The following is a 21207-nucleotide window of genomic DNA, read 5'->3' on the forward strand; positions in this document are numbered from 1 at the left end:
TTATCATGATGAGACAGCAAATGCCCTGGATTAAGACGAACTCCTTGAAAAAAGTTGCTGCTGTCTGTGCAAGTCAGTGGCGAGTGAGCTGAAATCCGCAAACCACGTGGCCCAGGCAGATAGCTACCGATATCTGGCTCTGGCCTCTGAGTCAAGGGGTCCCCCAAACTGAAATGAACAGTGACATTAATGACGACGTTGCCATTCAATTCAGGGTTTTGGGTGCTCAGAAACATTGGACCTTCGTTTGGTTGAGCCATGCGTAGCTGCTGCCTGCTTGAAACACAGAGCAAATGTGTCTTCCTTCCTGGCATGGAGATGTCCGTGCTGCCTGATTCCTCCCTTACTCTCTCCATCCTGATCGCAGCTGCCTTAAGAAGAAAGGAAGGGTAGGAACAATGTCTCCCCATCCCCAAGGGTGGCTGCCATCCATATGCACCAGACCCAGTATGCTGGGAAACTCTGGGGAGGGAAGAACTCGAATTTTTATGCTCTGTTGGTTACAGACAGCCAAGTCACCATCCTACCCAGGCCCGTTAGGGAGAAGGCTGGGCTGGGACCAGAAAGAGGCAAATGAGGAACTTGCTTGAGATGCACATTTAAGGAGGCACCCAAAACTCAGTAATCAAGACAAGTAATTTTTTTTTTGCGGTACACGGGCCTCTCACTGTCGTGGCCTCTCCCGCTGCAGAGCAGAGGCTCCAGACACGCAGGCTTAGCGGCCATGGCTCACGGGTCCAGCCGCTCCGCGGCATGTGGGATCTTCCTGGACCGGGGCACGAACCCGCGTCCCCTGCATCAGCAGGCGGACCCTCAACCACTGCGCCACCAGGGAAGCCCCAAGGCAAATAATATTTTACTGCAGTATTTTTTAAAAATAAAAATTCATGCTAAAAGCCTACGATGAACACAATACCAACCTTTTAAATAAGGTTAGGATCGGTAACAGTGCTGGGCTGTGATGTATTCAAGGTGAAGGCAAAAAGTCAGCAATACTGATCCTATCGTGATGACTGCTCATGCACGTGTTACCGGGCCCACTCTGCACTGCCTACTGGAAATTGGGACTTGCGCAACCTACACAAATGCTGAATTTCTGGCCACAGTGGTGGCTGCGGGTAATAAAAGTCCTTTGGCTCTGAGTTAGGAGTCTCAGGTCTTCTGTCAGCATCCCCGAATCTGTGGCGGGCTAACCTGTTAGATTGCAGGGTGGGTTAAAAACCCTTCTCGGTCCTTCACAGGTTCTGTCTCCATCTGACATCCTACCCTTGGCTCGGGCCACCATCATCTCTGACCTATCGCAGTCACTTAACTGCTCTCCCCACCCCGGCTTTTTCCTTTCTGTCGTATGTTGTCTTTAGCAGCTTGATTTTTTTTTTTTCCTAAAATGTGAGATCACAAAATATGAGATCATTAAACTGCTCCATTTAAAAGTATTTCAGTGGTTTCTTTTTCCATAGAGAACAAAAATCTAAACTTTTTGCTATGGCCTATAAAGTCCTATGTGGTCTAGCTGCCCACCCTCCCAACCGCCTACCTCTCACATAAACGCACTCTCCCATCTACTCATTAAACAGTAGCCAGATACACCTTTCTTTTCTAAGACATTTTTGCCTGGGGGTGTTTGCACTTGCTGTTTCTCCTGTCTAGCGGGTAGAATTCCCCTGGTTTGCTCCTTCCCATCTTTCGGTAGGGTATTATGAAATAGGCACTAGTAGGGGTGGCAAACACTTTTTGAAAGAATGAGATGTGATACATTTCTTTAAATCTTCAAAATAGTCAACATGGGAAAATTGGAATTTCTCTGCAAGTACTTAAACCTTGTAAAAATTCTGAAGTCACCTCCAAGTCTGCCTAGGCAGAATGCTTTGCCTGCACCAACCCCAGTAAGAATCCAGCATCTTGATACCTAGAGTACGGTCCTTTGCCTCGCAGCATCTCCATCATCTGGGAGCTTGCTAGAAATCCAGAACCTGGGGCCTCATCCCTTCTTCCTGAATCAGAATCTTTAGCAAGATTCCCAGGTGGATGCGCCCTAAAGTTTGGGAAGCACTGTAGTGGCATAACCCCACTCCCTTCCGTCATAGTACTCACCACTGCATGAGTTATCCTGAATGTTCACTTATTAATTATTTACTCACCATCTCTATGCTCCTCTCATTCCCCACCAGATTGTAAGTTATCAAAGAGGAGGGGCTTGTCTGTGTTGATAGCTGTATCCCCAAGGCCCATAGTAAATGCTCAGATACTTTTGGAAGACATGAATGAACAAAATACTCAGTAATTACCATTTAAACTTTTTGTGGTAAACTTTCCACCCAAACGTGACCTAGTTTTTCTTTACACCATTGGAACTATGTATTGGATCCCTGATGACTCGGTGTTTGATTCTTATGCTCTCTGGGATGGTTTTGTTGTGATACAGAAGGAGGCAGCCTGGATATTTCTCAAAGATCCTTTGAAGTTTTGGATTCTTACCCAAGTTTTTGCTCGCTCCGTCTTGATGTCTCTTACAGCGTTGACTAGTCTTGTTTGTTCTAGGTTTTACGCCTACAAGTCCATTCTTCATATTAAGGATAGATAAGTGTGTGATATAGTAGGAAAGGCATGGATTTGGATCCAAAAAACTAGTCCTACTATTTTTTAACTGTGCCACCTGAAAAGTTAATTGCCCTCTGAGTCTGTTTACTCATCTTCCTAATGGATAATGAAATTCGCTTTCCAGGGTGCTAATGAGAATAACGTAAGCTCATGTATGCAAAGCACTTGGTAGAATAAGGTTTTGGGATTTGGTCAGGAAGACTTAGTTCCTTTCTTTCCCTCTTGCCTTAATCATGTCACTTTTTGCCCAAGTGAACAACCAACCAAAAGAAAACAAGAAAAATTTAAAAATCACAAGACCTCAAAGCCCTTACACATTATTTAAATGAATTCCTCTACCTGGTATAATCTGACCAAGCTGCCAGTTCCCATTAATTTCTCACTAGACTCCCCCTGTCTTCCATTTGAGCACGATTGACATTATTGCATTCTTCTTGGTTCATTTCTATTTTCCCTCAAGAATATTCCCCGTAGGCCCTATATACTCTAACTACCTTACTTGCACTTTCCTACCAAGGTACAGGATGAAATCCCACCTCTTTAAGGAGATTCCTGGAAAGACCAAGCTCTTACTGATCCAACTCGTTTTTGAAACTAATAGGCATTTAAGAGTTTCTATCAGCAATTTAATTATAAACTATTCTGTGTTAATCTTGAATCCGTTCATGCTTGTTATTGTTTTCCCAACTGAGATGTAAGCTTTTTGAAGACTAGAATAGTGCTTTATATTGTTTTATAACTCCCAGTGGGTGGCAAAGTACTGAGTCATAAACCTTGTTGACCGATGGCCAAATTCCTAATGCTGGTACTTAGATTATTATTGGGTACTTTTCTAATGCTGCTGATTCTCTCCGAGCCACATGGTTTCCCTCCAGGAAATTTTAAATCGCAGTCTAAAACAAGGGTCCTGGGTTCAAATACCTATAGGGCTATGCAGATTCATACGTGAGGGTAGCCAGGTGTAAGAATTCAGGGGCTGGTGGGAGCTGTGGGCAACAGGAGTGAGAGTGCTCTGTCTAGAGGCATAAGCACTACTCAGCCAGCTAATTGTGGGTCCACATGTTTTAGTTTGTTAAGAGAAGCCAAGAATCTAGACAGTTATGTACAATTTCTCAATGTTCTTACTTTGGCAAACATTTCAAAGAATTTCAAAACAGTGCCGGCCAAACTAGAGATATCTGTGGGACAAGAAGAGCATGTGATTCATTAGGGCAGCGATTTTCAATCCTGGCTGCAAATGAGAGTCACGTGGGGGGCTTTGAAAAATCCTGACGTCTAAGCCACAGATCAGGCCAATTAAATCAGAATATCTGGGGCTGTGCCCCAGGTATCAATATTTTTTTTCAAAGCTACCCAGTTGATTCAATGTGTGATTGAATATGAAAACCTCTGTGTTGGAGGCTCTGGTCTACTGTCTCATTTCTTTTGTAAATTTAGGATTGGGATTATTTGCAAGGATAAGTGAGACCTCAGATGATCTCTGTAGGATTCATTGCCTTAATTAGCATAGCCCTTAAAACTCTCAACTGTACAACCTCTGCCCCATTTTCCTTGTAACTTCTGCCATGTGGCAAAACTTCTGGTATCTTCAGCTAATTTCTTTTAATCATGATATTGCTATCATGTTAAAGGAAGAAGTCATTTTTTTATGTTTTAGGAATAAATGCTAGTTCATTCAATAAAATTAAATTTTATTCTCGGTATTATTTTTGTTTTATTTTTTCATTAGCTTTTTCGAGAATGAATAGTTTCAAATCATATGTGAGGATAGAACAAATAGCATTGTAACTATTTTGCATTTCCAATACCCCAAGTCCTGTCTACTAAGGATGGCTTCCTAAGAAGTGAAAAAAAAAATCCTTACAGATCTATAGGAGGAGGATGTGTATAGAAAGACAAAAGATAGAATTGGGGGCATTAAAATGCATTAACTGTAGTTCTCCATTTAATCCCCACCCTAGAAAGGTACGAACTCCTGTGTGCATATAATCTGACCTTTGATTTTGTTGATTTAGTTCTGATGTCTTCTCTTTTGACAGATTTTCAAAAATTTTTATAGCTAGTCTTATAGAAAGCCTGACCGTTATCCCAACATTGATTGTATATTCTTTATTTTTCTGGCTGCTCCTTTAATGTGGTCCATAGGTTTGAGTCACAACGTTGTGGATAATTTACTAGACTAGACACATCAAGCTTCGCCAGTCTCTTGATCTCTTGCTTTAAGTAGCTTTGTCTTATTTTTGAGCAGCAATATTCAAGAGCTTGGTAACGTAGGAATTGCTGATAAACAGAAACATTTGAGGACTATTCCAACCTACAGAGGCACTTTACTTTGTGAAATCATGTTGTAACAAGGAAACCATAAGGCCTCTGGAAAACTTAATGACGAATTAAGAAATATAGAGAATAAAAACCAATTGCCTTAAGAGGGAAATATTCTTATACTCACTCATTGGGCGATACGAAAATGAGAAGTATAAATGTGGGAGCAACGGATTGATGGTTTCAACAATTTGAGAAATTTTGATAGAATCATGAACTGTTTCTTTCAGGAGAGATGGTCATTATATTGAAGCCCAGAAATCTGAACTAAATATTACTGGAGACTATATGAGTAATGACTTAATTAGGTTACATGGATATAGACAGTAAAAGTTTTAACCGATTCAGGGATTACATACATATACCACATCTACAGGAAGTAAAGTTGTAGAAAAAGTATAACAAATATTGTATTTTAACTTGTTTTAGAGAAATAATGATGCTTATTTGAAGCTTGAGTGAAAAGTTTTTAGATCTTTCAACTGATCCTGGCTTAATGTTGCAACTCTGCTTTAATTTACAGATCGATCTGTGGTAGCCAGGTCCTCTCGTGTCTAATTTAAAGTCTTATTATCTTGTCATTCACTTTCTAAATTAAATGAAAAGTTTTAAGGGGCGTGTGCGTGCATGTGTATGTGTGTGTGTGTATTATACTTTTCTCCCACTGGATTGTAAATTGCTTGAATGACCATGCCATTTACATTTATGTTCCTCTCTGTGCCCAGCACAATGCTTTCCACATAGCAAGCACTAATTAAATGTTTTAAAACATATTGAATTAATTTCCATATACAATATGGTGGTTCATCATGGCATTTATAATTTAGCTACCTAATTGCTGAGATGAAATAAAAGGAGTCTCTTTTAAATTATACATAACAAAACAGCGGCAGGATACAAGAAGAAGGAAAAGGAGAAACCATTCCGAGACTTACTCTGTAGTCACTTGAAGTCACATAAAATATAGGGAGGAAGGCCAACCAGATGATGCATGTGGTGTACATGGTAAAACCAATGAACTTGGCTTCGTTGAAATTCTCTGGGCACTTCCGCGTTTTGAAGGCATACACAGTGCATAAGATGACCAGGACCACATCGTAGGTAAGTGAGATCAACATGCTGGAATCTTTGACATTGCATTTTAAGATGACTGTTTCCCGCTTCTCTGGAAGGGTGTACCGCCTGGTGCCTGGAACCTCCAGGATGAGCCACACAGACACTACCACAATTTGCACCAGTATCAGACCCAGGCAGATGAAAACCTGAGAACTTGGGCTGATGAATTTTGGCCTCTGAGCGCCATTCTTTACCCCATCGAAGACACGGGCAATGCAGTTTGTCTTGGTCAGCAGGGCTGAGTAACAGACAGCGAAGGAGGTCCCCAGCCCTAGTCGGCGCAATGCACAGATGACTGGTGACGGCTTGGAAATGAAGAAGAATGTCATGCAATAGGACAGGCCAACCCCAAACAACAAGATGTAGCAGAGCTCCCGGCCTGATGCTTTGACTAACGGTGTGTTGTTGTGCTTGATAAAGACAGTCACAACCACGCATGTACACATAAAACCCAGGCAGGCAATGGTGACTGGACCAATGGCCCAGGCATCTTGCCACCTGATGTAGTCCTCAGGAAGGTCAAAGCAGCCAGATAGGTCTGCAGTGGGCCACTGCCCAAGGCCGCAATCCATACAGGTAAACTCGTCAGCCAGGTATTCGTAGGGCTCGCAGGGGATGCAGATCCAGCAGCAGACGTCCCCTGGTTGCATATTCTTCATTTCATTGGGTGCACAGGGGTCGCTGCACTGGGACGTGGGGATTGAGTTCCGGGACCAGTGGATAGAGTCGACATCTACTGATAAGGTTTCTGCCCAATGACCAACCTTCAAGTAGGAATACTTGCCGCCCATGTACTGGAAGTTGAACACGTTGTAACGTCCCATTCCGTCTCCAAAAGTGTCAAACTTGACAATGCTATCTGCACCTTTATTTGGGTTGAATGGAGCTGTGACATGTAAAGTAAAAGAAAAGAAAAAAAAGATCACTGTTTAGGTGTCTTAAGTGTGATCGGTCAATGACTTTATATCATACACTTAGCAAAACTGAAATAACAGGGAACAGGGATTCCAAGGCTGAGATAATTTATCAATTACCATTGAATTTACATATTAAAAACTACTGGAGTCTTCAAGCATTCATAAATTCATTCACTTAACATTCCTGAGTGCCTCCTGTGTGCCAAGTGCCAGTGATAATCATGAGTACAATACAGTGTCTGCCTTCAAAGGAGCTGATTATTTAACAGGGAAACCGGTGAACATGTAGTCATATTTTATGTGGTATATAAATATTCATTTCTTGAAAGATTCCACAATAGGAATTGGACAAAACTTCGAATCTCATCTCTATTACGTATTTATATATTGATGTATAGAAACTAAATATTTTCATGAAGATATAATTAAAAAGAGGAATTTTTCTCCTTCAAATCAAGAAAAAAATTTTCATTATAAATGGATGGTATGTTTCTTTTAAACAGTTTAGATAATTCAGAAGGAAAGAAAAAAAGAACACGCATCCATAATCCTTCAACTGTAGTATTTTCATGTTTTGGAGGCTGTTCATTCTGACTACATATTTGCATGTGTCTGTGTATAGCATACTCCTATCCACATATATACAACCTGAATATTCTGAAGGCACCTACAGTAGAAGCTAGGTAATTGCTTTACAGTTCCTAACTGTACGGGATCGGTAGCCCTCAACCCTGTCCCTTTCTTATAGCCAGTGCCTAAGAGCAGCGCCTCTCTAAGCATCTCTGGTTCCTCTCTCGTCTCTTCCAGCTGCTGCTCATCACGTCTCTCTTGCCAACATGAGCTGCCATGCTGTTCACCATTTTTATGCCACCTTCTCTGGTCTACTCTGTGCCTACTATTTCACACTGCCGACCTTTACTCTTTCCTTAAATGTAGAAGAATGAAGCTGGTGTCTCTGATGCACAGACAATCTTTATTAGTCAGGGTAGGCTTGCCTGTGTTGGTAAATAGACCCCAAATTGTTTAAGGGCTCAAACACAATGGAAGTTTATTTCTCCCTTGTGCAGTAGGCTAAGGTCTTGGTGGGCGGGTATCTCTCCTCCACACAGGGATTCAGGAACCCACGTTCCTTCCATCTTGAAGCTGTACCAATTCCTAGGGCCTCCTTCTCATTGGCATCCATGCGGTGGAAGGAGAAAAAGAGTATGAATTAGGTACACCTGCTTCCTCAAAGTATAAACCTGGAAGTGGCACGTGCTTTTATTCACATTTATTGACTAGAAATTAGTTACAGGGTCACACCCAACTTCGAGAGCAGCTGGGAAATGTGGCTTAGCTGATGTGCCCAACTACAGCTATGGATGAGGAAGGGGAATTTGCAGGACACTGCAGTCTCTTACTCTGCAGGTCTTTGCTGTCTTTACTACCGCCTCCCTGAGCTCCGTCCTGTCTTCTCTGGGGCTCATGTTGTTCCAGCCAGCGGGAAACAGCTTACTCTTCTTGGGTCTAGTTATTTTATGGAGGAAAGGGTCCCTCAATGAGTTGCTTGGGTCCTTGGTAAAAGAAAACCTCATATTTCACCTAATAGCTCTTGCCTACATAGGATGCTTAGATGCCCCTAGAGTATCAGGCTTGGTGTTTCCAGTAACGTGTTGTACCATATATAAAGTCTGTTAGCAAATGTAATTCAATATGCCACATTTATTCCTCACTTATTATGATTTATTTTCCTTTAGTGATCTTGTTATCTCACATTTGACTTTCCTAAACTTCACCTAGCTTTCTGCCACATTCTTCAAACCCATCGCCTATGTCTGTGTGTGTCTGTACTGCAGTTGGGGATTGGCTTCAAGTTCATAGCGAGACACGCTGTAGTCGTAGATGAGTGCATGATTTTGGATTTAGATGGACCATGTGTGATTGTCATCTCTGCCTTTGAACAGTTGTATGTCCTTAGGAAAGTTAACCTTTCTAACTCTGTTTCCTAATCAACAAATTATAATAACAAATTATAAATAAATGTAAAAATGCTAAATAAATTGATCATTTTCTACTGGTTTATAACATTTGCCAGATACTAAATTGTGGGATAATTCATTTCTCTCTGTTATTTGTTGTTTCTCTTGATCTCTCTCCACAGCAGTATGATCTTTTTTGCAACTACTACAGCTTTAGACTATGTTTTAATATGGTAGAACAAATGAACATAGGAGTTGAAACATTATTGCTATATTTTCAGGAGTAGGAATCAATATCACAATTCTTAGATCACAGAAAACTAAATTTATTTTGTCCATGCTTAGAAAAATTTCATTAAAAATTTTAGAGACTCCTTTCACACGTTACAAATAAATAAAATATTGAATATTTTAACATAGTTTACATCAAGTATAAGAACCTCAGATGTGTTATTAATTTTTTTTATTCTCAACTACACAGTCAATCTCCACCAGTGTTCAGTGGATGTTATTAGGTCATTCTGGAAAAGATTTGTAAAATAAATGTTTTATAGCTTTAAATATTTCACTATTTTCACAGCTATTCTTAAATATAAAGTTTCTTAAAAATAACGTATTTGAAAGGTGACAAAACTGGTTGTTTTGCGTAACCTGAGCCGGAGAGGGTTATTGATAAGATTGTTGGCATGTGAGCTAATAATATAAACACTAAAGATGTAAAACATTCCTTTTATAAATCTTTTATGGAAATCATCTGATATCATTAACTGAATACTGGAACAGACCGGTGGCTTAGTTGAGAATAACAAAACTAATAACACATCTAGGGTCTTAACACTTGATATAAAATGTTTTCAAATAGTCAACATTTTACTTATTTGTAACATGTAAAAGGAATACCTGAATTTTTTTTTTTTTTTTTTTTTTTTTTTTTGCGGTACACGGGCCTCTCACTGTTGTGGCCTCTCCCATTGCGGAGCACAGGTTCCGGACATGCAGGCTCAGGGGCCATGGCTCACGGGCCCAGCCGCTCCGCGGCATGTGGGATCTTCCCGGACCGGGGCACGAACCCGTGTCCCCTGCATCGGCAGGCAGACTCTCAACCACTGCGCCACCAGGGAAGCCCAGAATACCTGAAATTTTTAATGCCTCTTTTCTAAGCATAGAATAAACAAACTTAGCTTGATGTAACATAAGAATTCTGATATTGATTCCTACTCATGAAAATCTGGTAATAATATTTCAATTCCCATTTTTTTCTTAATCGTTTGAATATACAGAGCATTGATAGGTTTTTTAAAGAGCCTAAATGAGGACTTTATCTCTGGCTTTTACAAAATATAGGCACTTTTTTTTAATTGGAGTACAATTGCTTTACAATGTTGTGTTAGTTTCTGCTGTACAAAGAAGTGAATCAGCTATATGTATACATATATCCCCTCCTCTTGGACCTCCCTCCCCCCACCTCCTTCCCACCCATCTACGTCATCACAGAGCACAGAGCTGAGCTCCCTGTGCTATATAGCAGGTTCCCGTTAACTATCTATTGTACACATGGCAGTGTATATATGTCAATCCTAATCTCCCAATTCATCCCACTCTCCCCTTCCCCTCCTGTGTCCACTCTTCCGTTCTCTACGTCTGCGTCTCTGTTCCTGCCCTGCAAATAGGTTCATGTGTGCCATTTTTCTAGATTCCACATATATGCGTCAATATACGTTTGTTTTTCTCTTTCTGACTTCACTCTGTATAACAGACTCTAGGTCCATCCACATCTCTACAAATGACCCAATACCCTGAGAAAACCATATTTCAAAAAGACACATGTACCCCAATGTTCATTGCAGCACTATTCACAGTAGCCAGGACGTGGAAGCAACCTAATGCCCATTGACAGATGAATGGATAAAGAAGATGTGGTACATATATACAATGAATATTACTCAGCCATAGAAAGGAATGAAATTGGGTCATTTATAGCCACTATTTTTCATTAGGCTATTTTATTTTTTAATTTTTTTGAATTTTATTTATTTTTCATACAGCAGGTTCTTACTAGTTATCCATTTTATACATATTAGTGTATACATGTCAATCCCAGTCGCCCAATTCATCACACCACCACCCCACATCCACCACCAATTTTACCCCTTGGTGTCTATACGTTTGTCCTCTACATCTGTGTCTCAATTTCTGCCCTGCAGACCGGGTCATCTGTACCATTTTTCTATGTTCCACATATATGCGTTAATATAGGATATTTGTTTTTCTCTTTCTGACTTACTTCACTCTGTATGACAGTCTCTAGATCCATCCACGTCTCTACAAATGACCCAGTTTCGTTCCTTTTTATGGCTAATATTCCATTGTATATATGTACCACATCTTCTTTATCTATTCATCTGTCGATGGGCATTTAGGTTGTTTCCATGACCTGGCTATTATTGTAAATAGTGCTGCAGTGAACATTGGGGTGCATGTATCTTTTTGAATTATGTTTTTCTCTGGGTATATGTCCAGTAGTGGGATTCCTAGATCATATGGTAATTCTATTTTTAGATTTTTAAGGAACCTCCATACTGTTCTCCATACTGGCTGTATCAATTTACATTCCCACCAACAGTGCAAGAGGGTTCCCTTTTCTCCACACCCTCATCAGCATTTGTTGTTTGTAGATTTTCTGATGATGCCCATTCTGACTGGTGTGAGGTGATACCTCACTGTAGTTTTGATCCGCATTTCTCTCATAATTAGTGATGTTGGGCAGCTTTTCATGTGCTTCTTGGCTATGTGTAGTTCTTCTTTGGAGAAATGTCTATCTAGGTCTTCTGCCCATTTTTGAATGGGGTTGTTTGTTTTTTTAATATTGAGCAGCATGAGCTGTTTATATATTTTGGAGATGATAATCCTTTGTCCGTTGATTCATTTGCAAATATTTTCTCCCATTCTGAGGGTTGTCTTTTCCTCTTGTTTATGGTGTCCTTTGCTGTACAAAAGCTTTTAACTTTCATTAGGTCCCATCTGTGTATTTTTGGTTTTATTTCCATTACTCTAGGAGGTGGATCAAAAAAGAATTTGCTGTGATTTATGTCAAAGAGTGTTCTTCCTATGTTTTCCTCTAAGAGTTTTATAGTGTCTGGTCTTACATTTAGGTCTCTAATCTATTTTGAGTTTATTTTTGTGTATGGTGTTAGGGAGTGGCCTAATTTCATTCTTTTACATGTAGCTGTCCAGTTTTCCCAGCACCACTTATTGAAGAGACTATCTTTTCTCCATTGTATATCCTTGCCTCCTTTGTCATAGATTAGTTGACCATAGGTGCATGGATTTATCTCTGGGCTTTCTATCCTGTTCCATTGGTCTATATTTCTGTTTTTGTGCCAGTACCATATTGTCTTGATTACTGTAGCTTTGTGGTATAGTCTGAAGTCAGGGAGTCTGATTCCTCCAGCTCCGTTTTTATTTCTCAAGATTGCTTTGGCTCTCTGGGATCTTTTTTGTCTCCATACAAATTTTAAGATTTTTTTGTTCTAGTTCTGCAAAAAATGCCATTGGTAATTTGATAGGGATTGCATTGAATCTGTAGATTGCTTTGGGTAGTATAGACATTTTCACAATATTGATTCTTCCATCCAAGAACATGGTATATCTCTCCATCTGTTGGTATCATCTTTAATTTCTTTCATCAGTGTCTTATAGTTTCCTGCATACAGGTCTTTTGTCTCCCTAGGTAGGTTTATTCCTAGGTATTTTATTCTTTTTGTTGCAATGGTAAATGGGAGTGTTTCCTTAATTTCTCTTTCAGAGTTTTCATCATTAGTGTATAGGAATGCAAGAGATTTCTGTGCATTAATTTTGTATCCTGTACCTTTACCAAATTCATAGATTAGCTCTAGTAGTTTTCTGGTGGCATTTTTAGGATTCTCTCTATATAGTATCGTGTCATCTGCAGACAGTGACACTTTTACTTCTTCTTTTCCAATTTGTATTCCTTTTATTTCTTTTTCTCCTCTGATTGCCGTAGCTAGGACTTCCAAAACTATGTTGAATAATAGTGGCGAGAGTGGACATCCTTGTCTTGTTCCTGATCTTAGAGGAAATGCTTTCAGTTTTACACTATTGAGAATGATGTTTGCTGTGGGTTTGTCATATATGGCCTTTATTATGTTGAGGTGGTTTCACTCTGTGCCCACTTTCTGGAGAGTTTTTATCATAAGTGAGTGTTGAATTTTGTCAAAAGCTTTTTCTGCATCTATTGAGATGATCATATGGTTTTTCTTCTTCAATTTGTTAATATGGTGTATCACATTGATTGATTTGCGTGTATTGAAGAATCCTTGCATCCCTGGGATAAATCCCACTTGATCATGGTGTATGATCCTTATAATGTGTTGTTGGATCCTGTTTGCTAGTATTTTGTTGAGGATTTTGGCATCTGTTTTCATCAGTGATATTGGTCTGTAATTTTCTTTTATTGTAGTATCTTTGTCTGGTTTTGGTATCAGGGTGATGGTTGCCTCATAGAATGAGTTTGGGAGTGTTCCTTCCTCTGCAATTTTTTGGAAGAGTTTGGAAAGGATGGGTGTTAGCTGTTCTCTTAATGTTTGATAGAGTTCACCTGTGAAGCCATCTGGTCCTGGACTTTTGTTTGTTGGAAGATTTTTAATCACAGTTTCAATTTCATTACTTGTGATTGGTCTGTTCATATTTTCTATTTCTTCCTGGTTCAGTTTAAGAAGGTATACCTTTTTAAGAATTTGTCCATTTCTTACAGGTTGTCCATTTTATTGGCATAGAGTTGCTTGTAGTAGTCTCTTAGGATGCTTTGTATTTCTGCGGTGTCTGTTGTAACTTCTCCTTTTTCATTTCTAATTTTATTGATTTGAGTCCTCTTCCTCTTTTTCTTGATGAGTCTGGCTAATGGTTTATCAATTTTGTTTATCTTCTCAAAGAACCTGCTTTTAGTTTTATTGATCTTTGCTATTATTTTCTTTGTTTCTATTTCATTTATTTCTGCTCTGATCTTTATGATTTCTTTCCTTCTGCTAACTTTGGGTTTTGTTTGTTCTTCTTTCTCTCGTTCCTTTAGGTGTAAGGTTAGATTGTTAATTTGAGATTTTTCTTGTTTCTTGAGGTCAGCTTGTATCGCTATAAACCTCTCTCTTAGAACTGCTTTTGCTGCATCCCATAGGTTTTGGATCATCGTGTTTTCATTGTCATTTGTCTCTAGGTATTTTTTGATTTCCTCTTTGATTTCTTCAGTGATCTCTTGGTTATTTAGTAACGTATTGTTTAGCCTCCATGTGTTTGTGTTTTTTACGGTTTTTTTCCCTGTAATTGATTTCTAATCTCGTAGCGTTGTGGTCAGAAAAGATGCATGAAATGATTTCATTTTTCTTAAATTTACTGAGGCTGGATTTGTGACCCAAGGTGTGATCTATCCTGGAGAATGTTCCGTGTGCACTTGAGAAGAAAGTGTAATCTGCAGTTTTTGGATGGAATGTTCTATAAATATCAATTAAATCTATCTGGTTTATTGTGTCATTTATAGCTTGTGTTTCCTTATTAATTTTCTGTTTGGATGATCTGTCCATTGGTGTAAGTGAGGTGTTAAAGTCCCCCACTATTATTGTGCTACTGTCAATTTCCTCTTTTATAGCTGTTAGCAGTTGCCTTATGTATTGAGGTGCTCCTTTGTTGGGTGCATATATATTTTTAATTGTTATATCTTCTTCTTGGATTGATCCCTTGATCATTATGTAGTGTCCTTCCTTGTCTCTTGTAGCATTCTTTATTTTAAAGTCTATTTGATCTATGAGTATTGCTACTCCAGCTTTCTTTTGATTTCCATTTGCATGGAATATCTTTTTCCATCCCCTCACTTTCAGTCTGTATGTGTTGCTGGGTCTGAAGTGGGTCTCTTGTAGACAGCATATATATGGGTCTTGTTTTTGTATCCATTCAGCGAACCTGTGTCTTTTTGTTGGAGCATTTAATCCATTCACGTTTAAGGTAATTATCAATATGTATGTTTCTGTTACCATTTTCTTAATTGTTTTGGGTTTGTTTTTGTAGGTCCTTTTCTCCTCTTGTGTTTCCCACTTAGAGAAGTTCCTTTAGCATTTGTTGTAGAGCTGGTTTGGTGGTGCTGCATTCTCTTAGCTTTTGCTTCTCTGTAAAGCTTTTGATTTCTCCATCGCATCTGAATGAGATCCTTGCTGGGTAGAGTAATCTTACTTGTAGGTTCTTCCTTTTCATCACTTTAAACATGCCATGCCACTCCCTTCTGGCTTGTAGAGTTTCTGCTGAGAAATCAGCCATTACCCTTATGGGAGTTCCCTCGTATGTTATTTGTCAGTTTTCCTTTGCTGCTTTCAATAATTTTTCTTTGTCTTTAATTTTTGCCCATTTGATTACTATGTGTCTCAGCGTGTTTCTCCTTGGGTTTATCTTGTATGGGATTCTTTGCACTTCCTGGACTTGGGTGGCTATTTCCTTTCCCATGTTAGGGAAGTTTTCGACTATAATCCCTTCAGATATTTTCTCGGGTCCTTTCTCTCTCCTCCTTCTGGGACCCCTATAATGTGAAGGTTGTTGTGTTTAATGTTGTCCCAGAGATCTCTTAAGGTGTCTTCATTTGTTTTCATTCTTTTTTCTTTATTCTGTTCCATGGCAGTGAATGCCACCATTCTGTCTTCCAGGTCACTTGTCCATTCTTCTGCCTCAGTTATTCTGCTATTGATTCCTTCTAGTGTAGTTTTCATTTCAGTTATTGTATTGTTCATCTGTTTGTTTGTTCTTTAATTCTTTTAGGTCTTTGTTAATCATTCCTTGCATCTTCTCAGTCTTTGCCTCCATTCTTTTTCCGAGTTCCTGGATCATCTTCACTATCATTATTTTTGAATTCTTTTTCTGGAAGGTTGCCTATCTCCACTTCATTTAGTTGTTTTTCTGGGGTTTTATCTTGTTCCTTCAACTGATACATAGCCCTCTGCCTTCTCATCTTGTCTGTCTTTCTGTGAATGTGGTTTTGTTCCACAGGCTGCAGGATTGTAGTTCTTCTTGCTTCTGCTGTCTGCCGTCTGGTGGATGAGGCTATCTAAGAGGCTTGTGCAAGTTTCCTGATGGGAGGGACTGGTGGTGGGTAGAGCTGGCTGTTGCTCTGTAGGCTATTTTAAATCGGTGGGTGCAGAATATAGGTAGACTTTCATCAGTTTTTTTTCCTTCCTACCTTTTTTTTTGTTGTTGTTAGTGGCAATTTTATTTTATTTTATTTTTTATTTTTAGGTTTTAATTTTTTGTTTTTATACAATTTTTACATGTTACTTTACAGTTACAGTTATTACAAATATTGGCTATATTCCTTGTGTTGTACAACACATCCTTAAGTCTGTCTTATACCTAATAGTATGTACCTCCCACACCCCTCCCCTATTTTGCCCCTCCCCCCGCTGGTAACCACTAGTTTTTTCTTTCTGTGAGTCTGCTTCTTTTATATTATATTCACTAGTTTGCTGTATTTTTTTTAATATTTCACATATAAGTGATAACATATAGTATTTGTCTTTCTCTGTCTGACTTATTTCATTAGGTGTAATGCCCTCCAATTGCATCCATGTTGCTGCAAATGGCAAAATTTCATTTTTTTAATGTCTGAGTTGTATTCCATTGTGTGTGTGTGTATATATATATATATATATATATATATATATACACCACAGCTTCTTTATCCATTCCTCTGTTGATGGACACTTAGGTTGTTTATGTCTTGGCTATTGTAAATAATGCTGCTATGAACATTGGGGTTCAAATTAGTGTTTTAGGTTTTGTTGGATATATACCCAGGAATGGGATTGCTAGGTCAACTACTTTCTGACCTTTTTATTTTGAAAATTTTCAAAGCTACAGTAATGATGAAAGAAAATTATGATGGACATGATTGCATCACCTAGAATTGCAATCACCTTGATTGCAATCACCTAGAATTAACAAATTGTGAACGTTTTGTTGCATTATACTATTCTTGCACATATGCACCAGGAACATGTAAATGAATGTTGGTAGTACTGTATATAAGTGAAAAAAAAAAACTGGAATCAACACCAGTTTCCAACAGCAATCACAAATTATTTTGTGGATTATTAACAATATTATATTGTTGTGAAATTAAAGTGACAACAGGTAAATGTATTTTAAAAGCTATAGTGTGTGAAAAGACAATGTAACTCCACTTTCATAAAGTTCTAAGATAAAGAACACTAAGTTGTAAGATAAACACATCTAAACGTATCATTTGGGAATACATACAGAAGTGAAAAATGAATGGTAATGAATAAAGTAAATGAATGATAATGACAAAATTCAGGGTAGTGCCTATGGGATGGAGTGGTGGTATGCAAAGGATGGGATAGGGAAGAGCACAAAGTGGATGCCAATTTATTATAATCTGTTTCTTGTTTGGATGGGGTGTTTTTCATGGATGAGTATTTTATTGTTGTGCTTCATAAATTGCACTGAGTTAAGTATATTATTTGTATGGTTTAATATTTCATAATAAGAGTATATAAAAATTAAAATTTGAAGACATACTATTCCAAACACAAATAAAATATATTAATTAATCTTGTCATTCTAGGGGACTAATGCTGCAAGATTTATTTCTCCTGACTCTCCCATGTGGGGACTGGGAATGTAGTAATGATCAATTGCTTCTGTTGATACAATGAATTCCTAAGAGATTTGCTAAGATATATTGGAAAAACTAGTTTATATATACAAATTATAATCAGAAAGAAAACATTCCACTTAAATGGCATCAAAAATAATTTTAAAAAAACCTCAGGATAAATTTAACAAAATAAGTGAAAGACCTTTGTGAACACTAATTCTGGAATCAGTGAAAAGACATACCACGTTCTTGGATAGTATTTGATTCTCTCTTAGTTCATTTTAATAATAATAATGATGATAGTAATAATATATAAATAATAAATTTCAATAAAAATTCCAACTTTTTATAAAAACAAAAAAAGTCGACCTCAAAGTTCATATGGAAAAATAATTCATTAATAATAGCCAGGAAAAAGAAGAGCAGTGAGGGAGCATTAGCACTACCAGATATTAATACATATTATAATGCCTCGATCATTAAAACAGTGTCGTCCTGACTCATGAAAGCATGGAAAAGAACCAGTGGAGTTGTATGAGATATCCATAAATAGACCCAGTTTACCTGAAGACAAGGAATACTATACAGCTCTGAAGAGAAATGAGGAAGTGTTCTATGTTGCACATATTTTGAAGCTATAAAAAAATCTAAAAGTCACATGATTATCTGTAAAACAAAGTATAATACAGTTAGTTTAACATTTAATATGCTATCTTTTATGTAAATGGAGAAAACAGAAGAATCTATTCTTTTTTTCTCTTCTATGCGTAAAGGAACTCTGGAAGGATGCCCAGGGATAGCAGTCATCAATGGCAAGAGATGCGAAGCGAGCAGATGCATGGCAAAGATGGGAGGGAAATTTTTACCAAATTCTTTTATATATTTTTTGTGTTTTGAAGCATATGATTTTATTACCTATTCAAAATATAATAATAAAAAAGGAAAACATACATTTACAGTCAAGGATCACCAATATTTGAGTAAACTTCTAACCTGAAAGAGAAAGACTGAAACCATCAGAAAAGGAAACTTGGATAGAATAGAGGCAGTGAAGGGAGCAAAAGACAAAAGCTTTAAAACAATAATGAGCTCAGAGAAATAAGAAAAGATGCTGCGTGTATGAGATAGGTACAGTCTATCCTTAAAAAGGAACATTCAGAGAACAAGAATGAACTTTTGGAAATGAAAGCAGAAATAGAAATTCAGTATAAGAATTGAAAGTTAAATTTGAGAAAACTCTTAAATTTTGACCAAAATGCTAAGAAGGAAAGTAGAAAATAAAACAAAAAATTGAGAACATTCTGTAGAATTTCAACAGTCAATCAACAGACCTTTGAGAAAGACAGAAAGAGAAAATGGAGGACATTATCAAAAGAGTCAAAGTAAATAATTGAATGAACTTGGCCTGGGAAAGGGTGACAAGAGACTATTGCTCTTTCTTATAAGCTTGTCAAAGTCACGTAAAAAAATTATGTACTTTTGATAAAAATAAATTATAAAGTTGAAAAAAGTACAAAGAATAATTGAGCTAGGTCAGCTTGCAAAGTAAATAAATTAGGAAAATGATACTGCTGCAAATATTATCACAAGTGCTTGACAAGTGGGTGGTGAACAAGCAAATAGTCCTTTGGTGGAGTTTTGTTTTTTAATATAAATTTTCCCCTTACTAAATTTGTCTCGTTAAATATCTAACAAAATGTGGTCTAGTGTCTAAATCGTTTAAATCAAGAAAGCATATTAAAGTATTTCAAATGAACACATTACAAATTTTGAACAAAAATCCATTGTCAGCAGAAGTGTCCTGATCTGTAGTTTGGAATAAAGGGCTGCTATGTCTATACTTAGAAGGAAAAAGAATGAAAGGAGAACCTAGAAGAAAAAGGTAAACCACGTTGGTCAAATATTTCACAATGGAGAATAGTCATTCTGTACCGGAATGTTGATCGAAACACGACCGGCCTGAGAGGCAGGTAGGAAAACCAAGCACTTTCTCAGGTGCTGCTGGGGTGACTTGAAGTGACAGAGCAGCGTGAAAGTGTTGATCCTGTCGCCTTCCTGATGCGCTTAGCATTGCCTCTGAGTCAGATGGCTTATCTGGGAAATAGTTCAAGTCCAGTGAACCGGAAGCATGGTTCTCTGGAGCTGAGCTGTACAGGAAGCTCTGGAGTTTCCTATTTCTCCAGTTGAATCTCCCCAAGGGAGCAAGCATCACTCAACATGGAAAAGTAAATCACTTCACCTTCGTTGTTGTTGTAACAGCACGAAAAAACCCAAACTAAAGGGGTGGGGGGAAGAACTGGAAAGATGGCGGAGGTTTTTTTTTTTTTTTTTCCACAAAGACTTAGAACCTTCTCCAAAATCTGCTTCACTGCCCCTAATGCCTCAAAATCAGGTCCTCATTTTACAGAAGGAACCTGATCTGGCCTTGAGTCAGGAGAATGACTTCTCGGTTTAGCTCATCAACCAATTAGTTCTGACCCCAGTTTCAAATGGATTTATTTGAGAAGTTTTGTACCAAGGTGACCAGCCCTCCTAGGGCTCATTTCATAGAGACAAGGCAAGTCTATGCCTTACAAATATCATAGGTCAATAGCAGGAGAAAATTAAATCAGTTATCTTTTCCTCTCAGACAGAAGTCCAATTAAGGTAGGACAATAATGTGGCTCTTAATAGGCTCTCAGTAATGGGAATATAACTGCCGCTGCTTGGGTTCACATCCATAAATACTAATGAAGATTGCAAAAGCTACCAGCAGCAATATGGCTCCAATTTTACAACCAGGCCATCAGTGAAATTTCCGTGAACTATTTTGATGGATTGGAATAAATACATAGATGAGAAAACAGAATATGGCTTTTCCTTTGAAAGACCTTGTTAGGGGTCAAGGGGTGAAGAAATCAAAATCCTTTGGCTAGAGCCAACAGAATCTTTCACAAACATCATGCGGCAGGAAGACAGGAAAGAATAAAAACGAACCCTCAGCTATCTGTAATTAATTTACCTACCGATTAGGAACACAATTGCTGAAGCGTTTCCATGGTTATTTATCAACTGAGAGTAGCTTCTGGGGCAGAGCACCATCTAGATGTTGAGGTGCTGTCTCACACATGAAAAATGCTCGATAAGTACCTAAGGTGCTAGCGAGAGTGAGTGTTCTAGAAAAGCTATCGAAAGAACAAGCATGTTTTAGGGTGTTAAGACTTTGATCAAGACCTCTCTTCAGTTCTCCTGAAAAGTTAGCACAGGTAACACTTCCGATGCTTCATTATGTATTTTACTGGCTTCCCTACCTAGAATCTACATATTATGGCTGAAACGTTCAGCACTCAAGGCAGCTCAGAAAGGAACAATCTACTCTTAGACTAAGAATGAAGAGTGTGGAGGCAAGGCACAGAGAAAATAGCAGTGAGTAGAAATTAGTGAGATTCCCATCTCCCTCAACCCCAGTTCAGGGAGCAGGCTTAGGGCCTGTCCTTGCTTATTTTTTTCATTTTAGCTGGAAGGTTCACGGTGGCCTCTGAATCTTTGGTTAGGGACCCTCTTTAATGTGAGCTAATGTAACTATCACATCTTTTTCTACTCTTTCTTTCCCAAGTCCCGATCTCCATTACATCATCTACTGCTT

At 38.3% G+C, this 21207-nt stretch overlaps 1 protein-coding gene across 1 annotated transcript in view; it reads right to left on the reverse strand.

Annotated features, from left to right (window-relative positions):
* The window catches only part of GRM3 (glutamate metabotropic receptor 3), a gene marked incomplete at both ends in the record, with an annotated part of 104433 nt that overhangs the window by 18656 nt on the left and 64570 nt on the right, over positions 1 to 21207 (reverse strand). The window contains one exon of the mRNA XM_082661549.1: positions 5859 to 6925. Within this exon, the coding sequence (XP_082517675.1) occupies positions 5859 to 6925 (1067 nt within the window). The remainder of the gene's footprint in view (positions 1 to 5858; positions 6926 to 21207) is intronic.

The sequence above is a fragment of the Grampus griseus genome (genome assembly GCF_964374135.1).
Source record: "Grampus griseus genome assembly, chromosome: 9".
NCBI classification, from domain to species: Eukaryota; Metazoa; Chordata; class Mammalia; order Artiodactyla; family Delphinidae; genus Grampus; species Grampus griseus.